Raw genomic sequence first — 19,409 nt, forward strand, 5'->3', positions numbered from 1 at the left:
GGTTGCTTTCTCAACAAGCTGCTGAGGACTTGAGCGGGACTTTGACATATCTGACTGCGGTCAATTCTGTTGTAACCGGTTTTGCAAATAAAATATAGATCGCGCCGCCATCGCGATAGCGTGCCGCGCATACGCAGCCTGAGCAAGACTACATAACTCACCCTCTGGGACGGCCAGAAGGCACTCGGAGAGCGCTTTGTACAGCGTGGCCGATGTCCACTCTTTGACCTTCCTCTTGTCGGAGGACGGACGGAACACGCTTGAGATCTTTTGCCGGATGGAGCCGTGCAGCGACGTCTCCTTCTCCTTCACCTGAAGCGCCCGAGCGGAGGCCTCAGATGGCGCTAAGATCGCGTGCTGGTCTTGCGTGTCGGTCAGCCTGGCTTGGCCAGGTGCATACAAAGCCGCCCCTCTCGCATACCGCCGCCGGAGCTATCTTAGGCCACTGGGCGAACGCGCCGGTACATATCTCGCAATGTGTGCATTAAGTAGGTATGAATGCCAGCCAGTGAACTCAAAGCTTCCGGAGCCCATGCACGAAATATCAAAGTGCGAAACTCAAAAATGATTGTCCTGTTAAGCATCTACAAACTGCGTTGCATCGCGCCTGATCCTTCGTAGGGGTAAACATAAACTAAACGGCGTACACATTGAGGCTCGGGGCTGCGCACTCACCTTGTCCATCAGCTTGCTGTTGTCTTTGACGCTCTGCGAGCGGACGAGGCGGCCCGTCGAGCCGCCGCCAGCGCCGCGCGCCGGCGACTTAGGCGACATGAGCTTCGCCTCGCTGCGGCTAGATGGCAGGCGGATAGCAGGCAGCGGCTCGCCGGCGTCATGGGCGCCGATGTGCTCCATCACCTGAGAGGCGGGCCGCGGCGGCGCCGCCGACGCCAGCTTGGGCGCGTGTGTGCAACAGGAGGACGGCAGCGTCTGCATCGGCGGCCCGCTGTGGAAGAACTGGTGCTGCAGCATCTGGGCGGTGGTGGGGCGCATGCGAGGGCTCGGGTGCAGCAGGCGCGCGATCAGGTCCGATGCGGCCGCCGACAGGTGCGGCGGCAGCGTGTACTGGTTGTTGGTGATGCGCTTGTACGTCTCGTTGAGAGTCTCTGTCTCGAACGGCGGCTGGCCCACCAGCATGGCGTACCTGCGGTGGGGGCACGGCATCAGCCGACGCGGCCACTGAGCGCCGGCACAAACACAGCCAACGCGTCAGCACTTCACAGGAGCGTGCTAGTGTAGACTGGTTGAACTTATGTAGACCAGTCGTCATCCATGGCACTTCACCGAGATGAACACGCAAGAATGCATCCCAATCAGAACTAAACAACTTTTAGCGTTCACACGAACACCGTGCAAGCATGGCTAAAACAGGTTGCAGAAACGTATGTCTGGTGCCCTTGGGGTCTCGTGAAAAGCTTCATCGCGGTGGTATTATCAAACAGCTCATATTTCGCTGGGCTTTCCAGACTTGCAGCGGCTGATATCAGCAAGATCAACGGAAGGTGTGGAAGCCAACTGTTTTCCACCAACTTTGGATGACGACGTGAAATACCAGGGATGCCCAGCCTAACCAATAAGGTACATTCTTGTGGCGGTCCGAGGGCCTGACCCAGGTTTATCATCTAGAGTTTTCTGCCCCACGTCCTACTTAATGCCATCACACGTGAGGCGCTAAGTTGTAGATCTTAAGATTCAGCGCAGGAGGTGCCATGGCCTCTGCCCCAAAGCTGGCGGCGAGTCTCACACGGACCCCAGTTTGAGGTTGGCGTGGCAACAGGAAGCCAAGCCACATGCTAGTGTGTGTACCTGACGTGGTGCTGGCGGCGCTTTATTGGAAACGAAATAAAGATGTGCGGGTCCGGCGCACCAGCAGTGGCTGGTGTTTTTCGCTGGTAGCAGAGTTTCTGCTCCCTAATCCCACCTCGGTCACGCCTAGAGACCGGGGCAGCTCGGTCACGGAAGAGTGCAAGGGAAACTGTTGCCGTCGGCAGCACGATTACGGCCCCTCGCAATGCGAGCCTTGCAAAACGGAATCGATTAGGAAAGAATGCTGGGCTTTGTTCCGCAGTCAACGAAAATAAAAACAATCCCCAGCTGGCTGGCCGCAACGCCCAGCGGCGGCGGCGGCGGCGGCGCGCGCCAAGCACAGCGCACGCGCGCAGACAGGCCGATTGTGCCGAACGATCAGACCAGAAAGATGGTTACAAGTGTGACGGCTGATCTGCGCCGGAGCGCCACTGTCGCCGGCTACCGCGCCGCAGAAGGTCACGCGACCCGGCCGGGCGCCTCAGGCGGCGAAAACGCAGCACGACAAACACGCGCCACCGACGGGGAGTGGCTGCCGACGAAAAAACGGCCGCCGACCGACGTCAGACGCGATAAATCGGATTGCTCAGCCAGCCAGCGGCGACGGCGGCCGCGTCCGAGGCGCCGCGCCGCATGCTGTTGATCGGCCTCAGTCGGACGATCGGCCGTCAAGTCAGCGGTCCGCCACACCGCGTCAGATGAGGTAATCCACAAAAAGCGGGCGCGCGACACGCGACGTCAGACAATCATGGCCCACTTCCGTTATCAGATTACGCGTCGCCAGTGAGTGCCATCATGTGGGACCCACCGGGACTGATAGGCCAGAAGTCAGAAGTGGAAAGGATAACGAAGAGAGAATCTTCTCCTTGCTGTATTGATTCGGGGCTCAGCTAACCGAGTGCCAGATAGCGGTGTGTACATCAAGCACCGTGACGAGGCATTTAGCAGCCGTGCAGATGAAGCACATCTATCACATGAAGTGGGTTCCACGCTACCCGTGGAGCAAACGGCCCAACTTAAGCAGAAGAGGACTTATGGGAGCCTTTTCAGGGCGGAGGCTAACAATTCAACGACACCTGCAAGGCCGATGGGGACTTTCCAGCGCGCTGAGAGAAACTGCCGTGATGGAGCCGAACATGGCGGGGCACTGTCTGCCGGCGGTCGGCCGTCTCATGCAGACACGTCCGCTGAATTACAGCCCACATTACCACAGCGGCCCAAACAAAGAGGCACGACTGCACAGCCGCAGATAAGGCGGGGATGAGCGGCACGGCGCAGCGGACCGGCTGCAGCCGGCGGCGCACCGCAGCGTCCGGTGCCCTCCCTCCAGCGGGGTCAGTGGCTGTCGCGCCCGAATTCGAGCGGGGTCACGCACTACCTGTCGGTCCTCCCTCCCCTCCAGAGCAATCAGACTTGCCTGTACCGGACAGGCGGCCATCCCTCACATCGGACAGTCGGCCCCCTCCACCGGACAGTCGGCCTCCCCTACCGGACAGTCGGCTTCCTTCACCAGACAGTCAATGCCATCCAACCGGACAGTCAGGCTCCTCCACCGGGCAGTCCATCATCGTCCTCGCGCCGGACAGTCGTCCCCCCCCCGTCCCCACCCCGCTCCGCTGAAGTCTGGCCGCCACCGGACGGTGATTGGGCGCAGCGTTTGGGCTCCCACATGGCTATTAACTAGAGGCGCGGCAGACCGACCGTCGGGGCACCAGTTCCACATGGTCCCGCCGCGGGCTACCAACCGCCACCGGCAGCGCTGATGCGGCCCGCCGGAAACGTGCCCACCTCCTAATTGCGTACCCCGGCCGCGGACTACGGGAGCCGCCGCCGGGAGGCGGCCCGCGGCTGCTACTGCCAGGGCGCGGCTGCTAACTGCGCCGGCCGACCCCGACAGGCTGGTGCCGGCCTGCAGCGACACCCTGGAGCGGCGGCAGCGGTGTACAGGGCGTCTGCAGCGGCCGGCGGGCCTTCGTTCCTTCCCGGATGTGGCGGTGCAGTGGCGACACCGCCGCTGCAGATGTCGCCAAAATCTCGTCCCAGATCGCCCTCAGCCGAGCCGACCGGCCGGCACAATGGCCGACAGCCTTGGGCCAGCTTTTCACACGGAATGAGTCGGACCGACCAGCCGGCCGGTCCCGTGCAGACGAAGCACCGGTCCGTCACGAACGGCAGCCGGCCAGCGCGTGAGAGGAGAGAGGCGGCCCCCTCTGACGGCTGCGGTACGTCCAAAGCCTCCGCACCGGACAGGCACCCACCCAGTCCAGCGGCAGCGTTTTCAGACGCATTGAAATACATGCTGCGTTCGTTTCGCCAAATTGATTTTGTAGGAATGTTGGTCATGCCACCTATTACGACGTCGGAGACCAGGACGGCTAATGATTTCGTCGATCGCCAAACCCGACAATTTCCAACCTTTGGCAACCCGGCGGCAGCCCCGATCCCACAACCATAACTCGCGATCATCAGGCCATCCTGGCGCCTGCAACGATGCAACTTTTCACCGTTGTCAATCATGTTAGTGAAATGAGACAAGAGTTTTGCATGATGTAACATTGTAAAATGTGCCCGCAGTAGGCAGTGCGCAAGGGCATTGTTCTGTATGTTCGACTGAGGTTAGATCGGCCCCGTGCAGCCTGTGCCTCAGCACGCCGCAACCCGCCGAGTTCAAACGTAGCTTCGCCGCCCAACGCTCCCTTTCCGACTTCCTGGACGACTGCGCCCCTTCCCGCTCGCGACCCCGTCTGGGCTCTGGTTCCGCTCCTCTGCCTCCAAACACGAAGCGCCGCGGACAGCGCGTGTGCGCGACAGCGCGCCGCCCTGGCGCCGGCCGCGGGCTGATGGCCCGGACGGTCGGAGCGTGCGGCCGGCTCCGGAGCCGGCAGTGGCCCTGCTCACCACCAAATGGAAGAGCATCAACGACTACCCCGCTTCCTCTGTTACCACATGACCATGCGACATTCGTCGAAAAAGGAGCACGGCACGCGTGTCACGGCGCCGGCACGTGACACTTACATGATGCAGCCCATGGCCCAGGTGTCGGCCTCGTATCCGTGGCCGAGCTTCTGCAGCACTTCCGGAGCGATGTAGTTGGGCGTGCCGCATATGGTCCTGAAACGACGGAATGCACCAGCACGTCAGTAGAGCGACGATTGACGATCAGGCCACCGGACGTGCCGGCGACGATCAGGGCGGCACGGCACGACACAGCAGCGCTGGCCTCTGCAGACGATCAGGGCAGCACGGCGCGGCACAGCAGCGCTGGCCTCCGCAGACGATCAGGGCGGCACGGCGCGGCACAGCGGCGCTGGCCTCCGCAGACGGCTTGGGCGGGGACGGCAGGGCGGGGCGAGCAGATCAGGAGGTGGGCGGGAGTCAGGACAGCCTGAAAGGACGGGCGGTGGGTCTGGAGGGACAAGCGGGACGTCAGAGGGGACAGGTGAACGTCAGGAGACACAGGCCGAAGTTCAGAAGGGACAGACCGCGCCAGCACAGCGTCCCAATTCCCTTTCGTCGGTCGGCGCACTGGGCCCGGCAGGGAGCTAGGCTGAGCCGAGACGGATTGGCGCGGTTCGGACCGAGCGATTACGAGCACCGGTTGACCGGGTCGCAGTGCACCAGCAGTGGCGCCCATAAGCTCGGCCGCAGAGGCCGTTCAGCGGGCCGTACAGGCTCGGCGCCGGCGGCCAGCCAGCCAGCCAGCCAGCCCGGCCTGCTACAACGGTCGCCGCTAACCTTGGCGACTGGGTGCGACCGCGGGCGGCGTCGGCCGCTGCACCAGCCCAGCCGGACCGCCGGACGGCCGCCGTTCCCACGGAGCGAGCGCCGCCGCCGCAAGGCTCCCACCGTTCGCCGCATGGCTCGGCCGCCGTTCTCAGCCGTTGGTCGGGCCGGCACTCACGCAGGCTCCGGCAGCCGGAAGCGCGCACGGCACGGCCCGGCCGGCCGCGCTCGATGCAGCTGGCCGTCGATCAATAGCCCGAGGCGTCCGCCTGGTCACACCGCCCACGCGATTACGGTTAAACGGCGCGGCCAGGCGCGCCGCGGCGCCCGTAAAAATTCGACCGAGCCATGGAGCGGCGCGGGCGACAGCGCAGGTCGCACACTCACGCCCGGCTGTCGGCAGCCCGCCGCCGACGCTTTGTGCCGACCGCACGTGCACCACCGCTCTGTCCAGAGCCGGCTGTCAACGCTGACAGCGGCGGGCGACGCGGCACTGGCGCCAACTATCGCCAAAGAGACAGCCGCTGGAGTCAATTCAGACCAGAGTGGTTGCACGTGTCAGAGCTAACGTCCCGCTCTGGGGTCGGTGCTCCGCGCTGCAGACGGCCGGTCCGGATCATTCGGTGCGGCTCGACGTGGGAGGAGCCCCAGCCAACGTGGCACGCGGCCGATGGCGCGCCACGCGGCTGCGTTTAACCACCCCGCGCCTGTGAGAGGAAACGTCGCCAGGCGCGAACAGGCAATGACAAACATATCTGCCGGTAGCGTGCATTAATCTGCGGCCGTGCGCACGCTTGGTCGGCTCTCTGAGGCTGGCTCCCATCACCGCCGGCGCACTGCCGTCCATTATCGTGGCGTTTATTGACCCACCCGCTCCCACTAGTGGCACACGAAAACGGCGAGGAGGGCCGCGCCGGGAAGGAGCCACGACTGGCGGCGAACCGCGCGGCACCGCTGCCGACGGAAACAGCGGCGACGCGCAGGGCGCCGCTGCCGACGGAAACAGCGGCGACGCGCAGGGCGCCGCTGCCGATGGAAACAGCGGCAACGCGCAGGGCGCCGCTCCCGATGGAAACAGCGGCAACGCGCAGGGCGCCGCTGCCGACGGGAACAGCGGTGACGCGCAGGGAGAGGAGTGGCGGGACAGCCCCGCGGCGCCGCGCAGGGAGAGGAGTGGCTGGACAGCCCCGCGGCGCCGCGTAGGGAGAGGAATGGCTGGACCGCCCCGCGGCGCCGCGCAGGGAGAGGAATGGCTGGACCGCCGCGGCAAATGGATGGCCGCGAGGAGAGGCCGCGAGAGCCAGATAGATCAGGTAATAAACGGCGGCATAAATGGGCGAGAGCAGGCAGACAAGTCGAACGCAGTTCTTGTTCCTATCCGCACTGCCCGGGGACCGATTGGACTGAGCTGCAGCAGACCCGAGTGGCGCGTCCCGTTCTGGTCCGGCTCACTTCGGCTAAGGACACGACAGGCTTGGGCGGGAGAAGGTTTGGGTGGTTCTAGTTGGCGCATGTCGCGTGTACACCCATCGGAGCAGGCACCAGTGGACGGGGCCACTGGCACAATCTCGTGTCATCCGTTAATCAATTAAGTCCATTAATCTGGCGTAATGGACGGCCTCCAGTGGGTATCCGGACCCGGTTACGGCCGGAGATGAGGCCGAGGTCTGCGGATGGCAACAGGCCTGCTCCGCCGTTCGGGGTGGCCGCGGGTCAGCTGGCGCCAGCCCTGGGGCCCGGGCAGGTCAGCTGAGCGGGGCCCGTGGCGCGGTCACTGCCCAGGCGAACTCAGCCGGCACGGCCAGTGGCGCCCGCTGGCGGCGGTGCCGGCGCGGCGCGGCGCCGTCACGCTCGGCTGCCGCTGGCCGGCCCGGGTTCAGGGACCAGAGGCGACCGGACGCCGGCGACAACAAGAATGCACCCCATCACCGCCGCCGCCGCCGCCATCCCGCCCAGCGCCCTTTCCATTAACAAAGGGGTGCTCGGTCTAATACGTCAGCATCTACGCGCAAACGGCGCGGCCGGCCGGCGGATAATGACGCGGGGGTTTAACAAGCTGCTGGCGCCATGGGAACCGCCGCCGGCAGCCGCTGCTTGCCGGCGCGACAACAGCTTTGTCGAGGCGGCGGCGCCGGCGGGCTGGCGAGCGCCGGGGGGTGGGCGGCCGAGTGTCCGGGCGGCGGTGCCGGGTCCGCCGGCCGACCACCAAGCCCCACTGGACCAACCGGACGGCTCGGCGCCGATCTGGCCAGGGACAGAGCCCGGGTACTGACCGAGTCGCACCGCGCAGAGAGCTGGGCAGCGGGGCTTCGAAAAAGCCATGGGCCAGGGGACCCGGCTCGCGGTCCGAGTGGTTCGGCGCTGGCTAGTGCCGGAGGCTCGCCCAGCTACCGAACACCCCAAAACACCCCGAAATACGCCGAAACACCCCGATATACCCCGAAACACCCCGAACGACACCGAAACGCGCCGAAACACTCGGCGCGCTCACAGTTTTGCGGCCGATCACTGGCCAATTAGCCCGCGCTCTGACCGATAAACATGTTTGCAGCGCCGAACGGCGGCGCCAGGCTCCGCCGCCGCTCCAGAACAAAACACGCCCAGCGGCGGGCCGGAAGGGCCGCATTCCGCCGCGGCCGGAGTGCCGGGCAAGGAGGCGACCACCCACCGACCCATCTGACCTGATCTGACCTGATCTGACGCGACCCGATATCGACGTCAGCGCGGACACTACGCCCCGACATTGGCCGACCTGGTGATCATGCGACGCGCGGGGTCACTGCTAAAGCCGGCCATGGAACCAGGCCGCGCGGCGACGTAACAACCGGCCGATGAGCCAGCACGGGCGCTGGCGACCCGTGCCGGTCCCCCCCCCCCCCTCCCCCCCCCCGGCCACAACACGGCACTGTGACCCGTGCTCCGACGGCAGTAATTGCGCCGGCACATGCACGGAGACAACGCCGGCAGCATCGACAGCATCGGCAGCACAGGCAGCACAGGCAGCGGCCGTCACGTGCCTAGAGCGTCGCCCGCCGCGCCGACGCAACAAAAACGGCGCGGGCACTGACGAGCCGGCGCGCAGGGGCCGTCACCGGGCCGGCGACTGGCCGGGTAACCGAGAGCGAGCCGGACCGCGCCGGGATCAACGGCCACCGGCCACCAGTCACCTGTCGATCCGTTTGAGGGGAACGAAACGAGCGATGACGATACAGAGGACGGGTCACGTGATGAGACACACCGTTCTGGTATGCTGAAGCGCGAGCCCACAGAGTGACCGGTCGAGTCCGGCGGGGCACGACCTGACCCCTGACCCTTGCGGTGGCTGACGTGACGGCCGTGACCGGCCCAGGGCACGCCGGGCACGCCCGACCGACTAACGGACCGTCCCTCCACCCAGCCGCCGCACAGAGTCCCAGCCGCCGCACGCCCGCCGCCCGGAATCCGGAATCATATTATCGGGCCGGCTATCGGGCGGCGGCACACTGGGCAGCCAGGACGGCGCGGCCGGCCCGCCGGCGACGGCGACCGACCGCGGCAGCCCCTCCCGTCGCCAGTTCGCCAGGCGAATCGCGCGTGGCCGAGGCGACATGTCCGGCCTCTGCGCCGCCGGCAGCCACCGGCGTACAGCCCGCCGCCGGCGGCCGCAAGGTCCGGCGGCTCACTGAGCGCTCGGACGCTGACGTCAATCACGCGGCCTGAGAGCCGGACTCTCGCCGCTGCCGCCGGCTGACGGCTGCGCCCAGGTCACCGACCCGGCGCCTGACGTACCCCTGCGCCGCCCCACTCACCCCACGGCCGCCACACGACAGGCGCGTCGAGGGGCCGTCCGCGCGCCGCGCTCGACGCGACAGCCGACAAGCTCGGCGCGCACCGCGGATTAGCGCCGCGTGCGACGCAGTGCCGACGTTCGCTACCCCGCTCCTATTTAACGCTTTTTACGCGTCAATAAAATAGGGCCGCTCGCGCCGCAGGCTTTTTTGCGTTGGCGCCGAACGCTCTCAAGGGCGTTAAATCAGTCGCCCAGGCGGGGGGCGCCGCGGCTGAGCGGAAACAAAGCGGCGGTGGCGGCGAGACCGAGTGCCGGGGAGACCGAGCGCCGGAGAGACCGAGCGCCGGCGAGACCGAGCGCCGGAGAGACCGAGCGCCGGCGAGACCGAGCGCCGGAGAGACCGAGCGCCGCAGAGACCGAGCGCCGGCGAGACCGAGCGCCGGAGAGACCGAGCGCCGGCGAGACCGAGTGCCGGGGAGACCGAGCGCCGCAGAGACCGAGCGCCGGCGAGACCGAGCGCCGGAGAGACCGAGCGCCGGCGAGACCGAGCGCCGGAGAGACCGAGCGCCGGCGAGACCGAGCGCCGAAGAGACCGAGCACCGGAGAGACCGAGCGCCGGCTGACGATTTGTCATCGGACGGCCGAACTGCGACAGGCCACCATGCCCACCATATCCGCGAACCCTGTAATTCAGCGCCGGCCGCGCCCGGGGCCAGGCCTGCTGATCGGGGGTGCAGGGGCGCCGCCAGCTCCCCGCACAGCGCCGGAAGGGGCCAGCCGATGATCGATGACCCTTAATAGGGCCCGGCGGTAGGCAGCCGGCGGGGCAGCGGCTGGGTCACTTGGACGAGCTCTGGTCAGCTATTCCCCACCCCAGCCGAGCGCGCTGACTCGGCATGACAATGTAGCGACGGTTTCGTACTGTCCGTCCGGCAGTGACGTGTCCGCCGGCTTGAGGAGCTCAGTGAACGGGAGAGCGAACGGCGCCAGCGGCTACCGAGCCGTGGGGCCACACGCAGCGGCCGAGCATGCTCCGGCGGCCGGGCGTGAAAACGGCACCGGCAGACAATGGCTGCCGTCGCCGGACTGCGGCAGCCGCGCTCCGGCAGCCGCCTGCCGTGAACCGGCGGCGGGGGCGAGCCTGAGGCGGCGACCGGCGCTGCCCGGCTTAGCTCACCGTGCGCCCTCCCACGCGACGCCGCCGTGCCTCGGTCCGGCCGGGCAGTGACAGCTCGCCAACGCCGCCACGCCCTCCCTCCCACCAGCGCTCCCCTTCAGCGGCAGCACCGCAGCACGGCTGCGGGGCCTGCAGCCCGTCGTACCGAGCCAAAGGCCAGACGTGTCGGACGCCTGCGTGCGGCTGGCCCTCCCAGCTGTGGCGACCCGTGCGCGCACCGACTGTTTCACCTGCCCCAACCGTCTCTTTGCTGACACCAGGATATTGTGGAAGCGACACCGGCGCCAGCAGCAGCAGCTCCAGCAGCCACGCGTCGCTGCCGCAGGTCGTTGATTAGGGACAGTCCGATGGGGTGGAGTCACTCGGTGGAGTCACTCTGCACCGGCTGGTGTCAAGCTGCGTCAGACGGCACCACGGCCTACACCAGCCCATCCGGGGCCACTCTACGGCCCACGCCAGGGCCTCAGACCGACGCCTCCTCACACCGGCGCCAGGCACGACATCAATCACGCAATTACACATACGTCTGCCAGCATTCGAGCAGTGAGTGCCGGCTGTGACTCAGTGCCGCGTGCCGCGCCACGCGCCGATGCCGCCCCCGCGCCGGGACGGGTCCCAAGTCAGCAGCTGGCGGTCGGCGATCAGCGCACGGTCGCAGCCGGCGCCGGGTCGGGTGTCCCGGCGGGGTGGACGCGCTCACCCCGGGACCCGCCCGCCACCGACCGCCGGGCTTCGCTTACAAACGGCCATACGATGCCCGAACATGGTTCGACCCAGTTCGGCCGGGCTCGGCACGGCTGCAGCCGAGGCCAGCGGCCGCAGCTCGGCCGGGGGCGGGGCGCTGAGGTCCATACCGTGCCGCAGCGTTGGACACGCCGCGCCACAATGCGCTCCATTCAGCTATGGACTCTCGCTCTCTGGTCGATGGGCGGCATCCTGGCGTGCAGCGCTTGCAGCACCACGCGATGCTATGATGACGGCAGCGCTTGCTAAGTGCGCCGACGGTCAGCTGCGGGCGGTCCCATCAACGGGCGGTCCTACGCACGTCTCCGAACCACGCCAACAGAGTCGGGAGTCAGTCACCAATGGCATGTGGTCCGCACCTTGTTCCGTGTGACCACTGAGACCATTACTGACGCCGGCACACAAAAACGAATGCTTACGACATCCAGTGGTAGAAATAATGGGTAACCGCTAAGGTCGGTGGCATCACCCACATATGCCGCGAAGCCGAGGCCGCCGACGCGAGGCCTTCTCGCAGCGGGGTTTAAAAGCGCCGTGGAGACGCGCAGTGTTTGAAAACACCGCCAACACGAACTAACAAAGATCGCCTCCGTCTTCAGCCGCGCCCCGACCCCGTCCGACAGGACCCTCATTCCAATGTGCCGGAGGCGTGACGGCCGACAGACATCAGTGGCGAGACAAAAAAAACCGCAGCCTTGGCGCACGGCACAAACCAGTCCTGTCAACAGAGCTTCCCCGACAAACAGAGCGCCGGCCGAGGAGCCCGGTGTGCCGAGCTGGCCGAAAATTAGCCAACTATCCTGCGGCCCGTCAATACAGCGCTCCCTCCCTCCTCCACCGCCAGCAGTGATGGCGCTCCCACGCTCAGCGCTCTGCCCCCCCCCCCCCCTTAACAGCGTCCGTCCGTACCGCAACGCAGCAAGTTTCGGTCGGCCGCACAGGGGCCACGACCACGCCAGGTTCGTCCGCCTTTTTGCTGCCCGCTGCCCAATACCGTGAGCGAAACATTATGACGGCGCGGGTATTGGCTGTTGAGAACCCACGCACGCGGCCAATCCTAATGAACTGTGGGCGCGGAGCGTTGGCCTGCCTCTCGTAAGACCGGCGCCGGCCGCCGCCAGCCGCCCAGCTTGGCCATGGCCCTACGGCGGGGGCCGTGACCTCAGGTCATAGCGCCGAGGGACGCGACGGGGCGCCGAGGTGAGCACCCGATCAGCCCTTACGAGCACCACCAATGCATCAGTAGACTGCCTAGTCGTGTCCTGCTCGTCAGTAGACTGCCTGGCCGTGTCCTGCTCGTCAGTAGACTGCCTGGCCGCGTCTTGCTCGTCAGCAGACTGCCTGGCCGTGTCCTGCTCGTCAGTAGACTGCCTGGCCGTGTCCTGCTCGTCAGTAGACTGCCTGACCGTGTCCTGCTCGTCAGTAGATTGCCTGGCCGTGTCCTGCTCGCTTCTGTGTCTACACTATACTAGTGTGGACACAGCGTGGTCGGGTGTCTCCCCCAGAGGATCGTTCGTCAGACTAGGTGTCTCCCCCGGAGGGTCGTTCGTCAGACTACTGAGGGGGACGGCAGACCGGGGCGATGGGCACGGACATGAAGCGGTGAGAGGCGCAGGCTGGGGCTTCGGCGGTGGCGCAACAGCCCACCAGCCTCCGCTGGACAATAGCAAACACGACAGGAAATACCAGACCATCAATGCCGAACAGAGCAGCAGGTCAAGAGGCCAAAGCGGGCGATAGCCAAAGGGGTCACAAGGGATAATAAGCGAGTGAAGACGGCGTTAAATCCAACCTAATAAGTAGCCTGGGCCGCACGGGAAATAGCAAGTCGCGGGGTATTGGGTAACACGATTCGAGTGGTCGCTGGGCGCCACGAACAAAAAACCGACCATCGGGCACTCGATAGATGACAGGAGCACTTGCCGATAAACGAGTGAGCCCCCTGTAGCCGGCGGCCGGACAGAGCGCAGCGCGGGTACACTCACGGTTTTGAGTGAGCCCCCTGTAGCCGGCGGCCAGACAGAGCGCAGCGCGGGTACACTCACGGTTTTTTCTCGTCGGCGATGCGGGTGGCCAGGCCGAAGTCGCCGACCTTGACCACCATGTCGTCCGAGAGAAACATGTTGCCCAGCTTGAGGTCGCGGTGCACGATGCTCTGCGAGTGGATGTACTCGGCGCCGTCGGCCAGCTGACGCATGTAGTAGCGCACCTCGGGCTCCGTCAGCGTCTGACGGTGCTTCAGCACGTGCACCAGCGACTGAAACGGGCGTGGCACGCGTCACCGGACTGCGGCAGCGCGTTCGCCCAACGGCCAGCGCGCGTAAAACCCAACCGAAACACGACTGAGGCGAGCCAATTAGCAGAATGGCATGAACATGACTGGGCTGTGAATCGGGGTGCTGAATCAAAGGCGCGTGATTGAAAAATAGCATTAGCCATATACCTCAAACACTAGGGACATTGTTCCTTCGATCATCACGGTGATAATGTCAGTCCAAACCATAGGGTTGTTGATCGAGCCTGTCGAAGCCGACGTTTTCAGTGCCGTTTGCGGTTGTTACTGCGCTTCCTGAATGGCCTTCCAATGGGCTGAATCACCGTTCACATCGTTTGAAATCAGCGTGTCTGCAGACGGCCAACAGTCGGCAGATGGCATATTTATCCTGCAATCGGCCCGGCGGCCGCCTACTCCCGCTGCGGCCCCGGCGCCGACCATCAGCCCCTTCCCTCGGTGCAGCGCCTTGTTTTGACGGGACACTGGCGGCGGCCGACCGGTGGCGCCGCGCACCCGTACATGGTAACAGGGCCGACCGCGCGGCAGGCGAGACAGAGCCCCACGGCCACAGCCCACCGCCCACCGGGCCGCCCCGCGGCAGGCGAGACAGAGCCCCACGGCCACAGCCCACAGCCCACCGGGTCGCCCCGCGGCAGGCGAGACAGAGCCCCACGGCCACAGCCCACAGCCCACAGCCCACCGGGCCGCCCCGCGGCAGGCGAGACAGAGCCCCACGGCCACAGCCCACAGCCCACCGGGTCGCCCCGCGGCAGGCGAGACAGAGCCCCACGGCCACAGCCCACAGCCCACAGCCCACCGGGCCGCCCCGCGGCAGGCGAGACAGAGCCCCACGGCCACAGCCCACCGGGCCGCCCCGCGGCAGGCGAGACAGAGCCCCACGGCCACAGCCCACAGCCCACCGGGCCGCCCCGCGGCAGGCGAGACAGAGCCCCACGTCCACAGCCCACAGCCCACAGCCCACCGGGCCGCCCCGCGGCAGGCGAGACAGAGCCCCACGGCCACAGCCCACCGGGCCGCCCCGCGGCAGGCGAGACAGAGCCCCACGGCCACAGCCCACAGCCCACCGGGCCGACCGCGCGGCAGGCGAGACAGAGCCCCACGGCCACAGCCCACCGGGCCGCCCCGCGGCAGGCGAGACAGAGCCCCACGGCCACAGCCCACAGCCCACCGGGCCGCCCCGCGCCCGACGAACCCGCTCAGCGACCAGCCACACCAGGCAGGCAGCAGAGACGCCGCGAGCGGGCTGGGCGCCGCTGCCGCCGCCACTGTAGCCGCCACCCTCCCTCTCCCTCGCCCTCCAGCGGGCTGGGCGCCGCTGCCGCCGCCACTGTAGCCGCCACCCTATCTCTCCCTCGCCCTCCAGCGGGCTGGGCGCCGCTGCCCCGCTGTAGCCGCCATCCTCTCTCTCCCTCGCCCTCCAGCGGGCTGGGCGCCGCTGCCCCGCTGTAGCCGCCACCCTCTCTCTCCCTCGCCCTCCAGCGGTCGGTGGCGCGCTGGCCCCGCCGCCGGCTGGCCGCCGTCGCCGGCCGACGTGACCGACGCGGCCTGGGGGAGCGCGACACTCGGTCACCGGCGACCCGCGCGCGTCCGGAGACTGTCATTACCGACCGGCCGGCTGGACGGCCGCCAGCGCCGCGGCCCGCCGGCGACTCCATCAGCGCTGCTGCCAGGGGAGAGATGGCCCCCTTGGGATGCGCCGGGGCGGGGCATGGTCTGTGTGTGTGTGTGTGTGTGTGTGTGTGTGTGTGTGTGTGTGTGTGTGTGTGTGTGTGTGTGTGTGTGTGTGTGTGTGTGTGTGTGTGTGTGTGTCTGTGTGTGTGTGTGTGTGTGTGTGTCTGTGTGTGTGTGTGTGTGTGTGTGTGTGTGTGTGTGTGTGTGTGTGTGTGTGTGTGTGTGTGTGTGTGTGTGTGTGTGTGTGTGTGTGTGTGTGTGTGTGTGTGTGTGTGCGCGCGCGCGCGTGCGCGCGTGCGTGCGTGCGTGCGGGCGTGCGTGCGTGCGGGCGTGCATGCGTGCGTGCATGCGTGCGTGCGTGTTTGTGTGTGTCCCCCTCGCCAGACGGGACCCGGACAGTGTCCCCCCCCCCGCAGCGCCGCGGGGCCGCGGCACGCAGCGCCGAGGAGGCGCATGGTTCGGAGAGGATTCGTTGCCGATTACGTCATGGAATTTTGCGTGAGTGCCTGCGTCGTATTTTGATGAGTGCATTAGCCGCAAAGTCACAGCATACGTCTCCCGCTCTCTTTCAACAAACATGATTTATTTATATCTGGTTGTTTTTTGACTACTCCAACTACTCACCTACCACTCCTTAAACTACTCAAATACTACTACAGCTTTGGTGAGCCAGGAGTCTGACCGCTTTGAAGCTTAGCGATATTCTTCGCCAGATAGTACGGAAACTTGGTCCTGTTCCACCTTTGGAAGATTTATTTATTTTCGGAGATCCGGGCTCGAGTGCCGGCGGGTGTCCAGCGGCCCCAATTTTCCACACTATCTGGCGAAGGACATCGCTCAGCTGCAGAGCCGCCGCTGACTGGCCCACCAACGCTGGAGCAGCTGAGCCTCACAGCCTCAAGCTGCAGAGCCGCCGCTGACTGGCCCACCAACGCTGGAGCAGCTGAGCCTCACAGCCTCAAGCTGCAGAGCCGTCGCTGACTGGCCCACCAACGCTGGAGCAGCTGAGCCTCACAGCCTTAAGCTGCAGAGCCGCCGCTGACTGGCCCACCAACGCTGGAGCAGCTGAGCGTCAGCCTCATATAAACCTGAACAAACCCAGCTAGAAAAAAAGACACGCTAATTCAGACCCGCATTTATTCTTGATTCTCAACGAAGATCAATTCCCGGATAATTTCGAATTGTATCGCTGACAGCATAGGAAGAATGCTAGGTCAGCTCCACGATGCGACGTTACCTTCTGCTCCCAATGTGACGCGCGAGATGGCGTTTTCCGTCCGATGCCCTGGCAGGGATCCGATTTGAGGACACTGACCGCGCAGGCCATGCGTCGGCACGAACCGAACAGGCAATCCGGCCAGCAGCAGCAGGGGCGCCTGCAGCCACATCGCCTGCGGAGGCGATCCAGCGGAGGCGGCCGCTGTCCCACATGTCCCACACCCAGAGCACCCAACAGCCGGGATCGAGGCTGTCTCGCGCGCCCCTCACCCAGAGCACCCAACAGACGGGACCGAGGCTGTCCCGCGCACCCCACACCCAGAGCACCAAACAGACGGGATCAAGTTGATTCAAGCCTACAGCACGTCTGCCCCAGGCCCGTCAAGCCCGCAGGCACAGAGAGCGGAAGCGGCAGGCCCGCCCTCGTCATGTGGCGTCGCCCGCCGACCGGCCCACCGTGGCGATCCAGTCATCTCCGACACAAGATGGCGGCGCCGATAGCCGACTCCCGCCGGGATCCAGCAGCAGTCCGGCACCGTCAGCTCCTGACGACGACACAACGCCGCCGGGACCGGTCGCGTCTGGAGCAGAGTACGCTGGCGCGGCCCGAGGACAAAGACCCGTCTGCAACCGGCCCGCTGCACGGAGTACACGCCGCGCCGCCGGCGGCTGGGCGGCCCTGCGCCGCGCCGCCCGCTCCCAGACGGCGCCCTCTCGTGGACCGTACGCTCCGAGTCACGCTCACTTTTCAGCGGCTCTCACGGCGCTGGCCGAGCGCCGATGCGTGCCGTGCTCGCCGCAGCGTCTCCGGGGAAGTTTCGCCGCGGTCGGGGACTGGCGCCGGGTCGGTCTGAGTCACCCCGAACACTTCCTCCGGCCGTGCCGATGTCTGGCAATCGGTGGCGAAATGAGGCGCCGGCCCGGACGCCGCCGCGCAAAGCTGACCACTACTCTCGCAGTCATTTCGCTCTCATCGGCGAGCCGCGGGTGACGGAGGCGCGGCCGTGCTGCCGGGCACCTGCCGCGACCGGTGGCCCTCTCCAGCGGCCCGGCGGCGAGGCGGCGGCGAGGCGGCGACGAGACGCGCCGCGGCGCCCGGAGCCCGGCCGCCGGCCGTATCGTCCGCTCCATCAGCGTTCCCACACTGTCGCCGCCGGCCAGTGCCCAAAAAGGAGGCACCGGCCGGCCGCACCTGCCCGGAGAGCTGCCAGATCGGCCTCTCGGGGCCAACGCGCTCTGAGACGGCCGCAGATACCCTGCGGGAGGGCGTCCGGCTCCCACGGCGACCGAGAGCGATCGCGGCGGCCGATCAACGCCGTGCGCGACCGCCTTGATCCGCCGACAGGTTGTCCAGCTGCAGCATGGAGATTCTGTGTGGAGATGGATTAACAACACACGGAGAGATGTCAGCTACCACAAATAGCTAACGCCGTTCCCGGGCCCGTGTAAGGACACCACGGTTAGCTGGCAGCTCCCGCAAATAGCTTCGCCGCCGCCGAGTTGCGTGAGAACGTCCCGCGCTACCACCGCAAGGCTCGCCTGGGGCCGGGCCAGCTTACCCCTCGGTTGTGAGGCCCAGCCGGCGCCGGCAGACGCGCTTCGCCAGGGGTCGGGGCCGCTCGCCGCACAGCTCGGGCAGCGCTCTGCCGGCTCGTGCCGAGCCCGTCCGGGAGGCGGCTCCCTGCGGCCCGCCCCCTACATCACGGCCGCCGGCGCGCTGGGGCGGCGGCGGCGGCGGCGGCGGCGGCGGCGGCGGTGGCAGTACACGGCTGGTCAGGCTCGCCAACCGTCCGCCCTCTGGCCAGCGCGCCAACGCCACCGCCGACCTCGCCGACGCCGGGAAAGCTCATCAATATCCCATCACTCCTTGAGCCCGAGCGCTCTGCGTGGACCACATTCGCTGCATCGCTCTGGAGGGACGACCGGGCATTTAATATGTGCTGGCTGCACAGCACCATACTTGTGAACTCAGGCTGGAAAGAGATCTTTGAAGACTTTGATGTGATTGCTATTGCATAGTCACTAAGTCAGAGTAAAGATGCGGTTCTACCTTAGAATGACTACACAGAAAGCACGCTGATGCATAAGCATGTTTACATTGACAAAGGTCGTAGGTTGTAATAACAAAACAATAACGTGCCCACGTTCGATCCCCGTTTACATGACAAGGCAGACAAACTGCCTATCACGTCGCCGACAAGCGTGTCATTAAAGCTTGCATATCGCAGCCGACCACGTCCAGCACGGGCCCGCTACGTTAAAGCCGTGGTCGCTAAGTCAAGGACGTGGCCAGGGCCGGAGCCAAACCCGGAGCCAGCTTTCGCGAAAACATTGCACATCACGCCATAACATCCACTAATAAGGTATGCATGCGGAGAGCACAGAGAGACATTTCAGTGCCGAGCGCAATCAGTGGCCTCGTAGACCTGGATCGGCCGCCGCCGCCGCCGCCGCCGGCGCTGGCTGGCCGCCGCTGTCGGCCTTTGGCAGCGCAGAATGGCGCCACGCCGGGCAGAGTGGACGGTGACGCCCGGCCGACCGGACAGGCGGACGGTGACGTCCGGCCGACCGGACAGGCGGACGGTGACGTCCGGCCGGCCGGACAGGCGTGTCTGAGCTTGCACAGAGGCCCGTGCGGCGATCAGCGGCGATGGGGCGGCCGACAGAGCGGCGTCCCGGCCGTCTCCTGCTGATCTTCGAGGAGCCCGGTCGGACGGACAGACGGCCAGCCGGCTGCCGTCCACACGGTCCCCGCTCTACGCAGGCGTGACGCGCGCCGAGCGTGAGACGTCACGGCCCTGCGTGACGCCTGCACAGCGTGAGATACACTGTCACGTTAGGAACGGTCTCAGTCTGAGGCGGCGGGCCAAGCGTCTCCAGTCATGCCTCGACAGACTGTCCCCGACGGGCGGGTCCCTCGTCCCAAGTCAACCCCCTCAAGACTGTCTCACCATTCGGTAGTCCCCAGCCAGACCTGCACACTTGGTAACCTGTGTCCTGCCTCG

The 19,409-nt window shown here is 66.1% G+C and overlaps 1 protein-coding gene across 1 annotated transcript in view; it reads right to left on the bottom strand.

The window, feature by feature from the left end:
- Positions 1-19,409, bottom strand: part of LOC119091546 (serine/threonine-protein kinase PLK1) — a 58,384-nt gene that overhangs the window by 3,288 nt on the left and 35,687 nt on the right. The window contains exons 4-7 of the mRNA XM_037214356.1: positions 13,265-13,476; positions 4,822-4,917; positions 676-1,144; positions 162-312 (exon numbers count right to left, since the gene is read on the bottom strand). Of these exons, the coding sequence (XP_037070251.1) occupies positions 162-312; positions 676-1,144; positions 4,822-4,917; positions 13,265-13,476 (928 nt within the window). The remainder of the gene's footprint in view (positions 1-161; positions 313-675; positions 1,145-4,821; positions 4,918-13,264; positions 13,477-19,409) is intronic.

Source organism: Pollicipes pollicipes, unplaced genomic scaffold (assembly GCF_011947565.3).
Source record: "Pollicipes pollicipes isolate AB1234 unplaced genomic scaffold, Ppol_2.1 Scaffold_3447;HRSCAF=4054_pilon_pilon_pilon, whole genome shotgun sequence".
Lineage (NCBI taxonomy): Eukaryota > Metazoa > Arthropoda > Thecostraca > Pollicipedomorpha > Pollicipedidae > Pollicipes > Pollicipes pollicipes.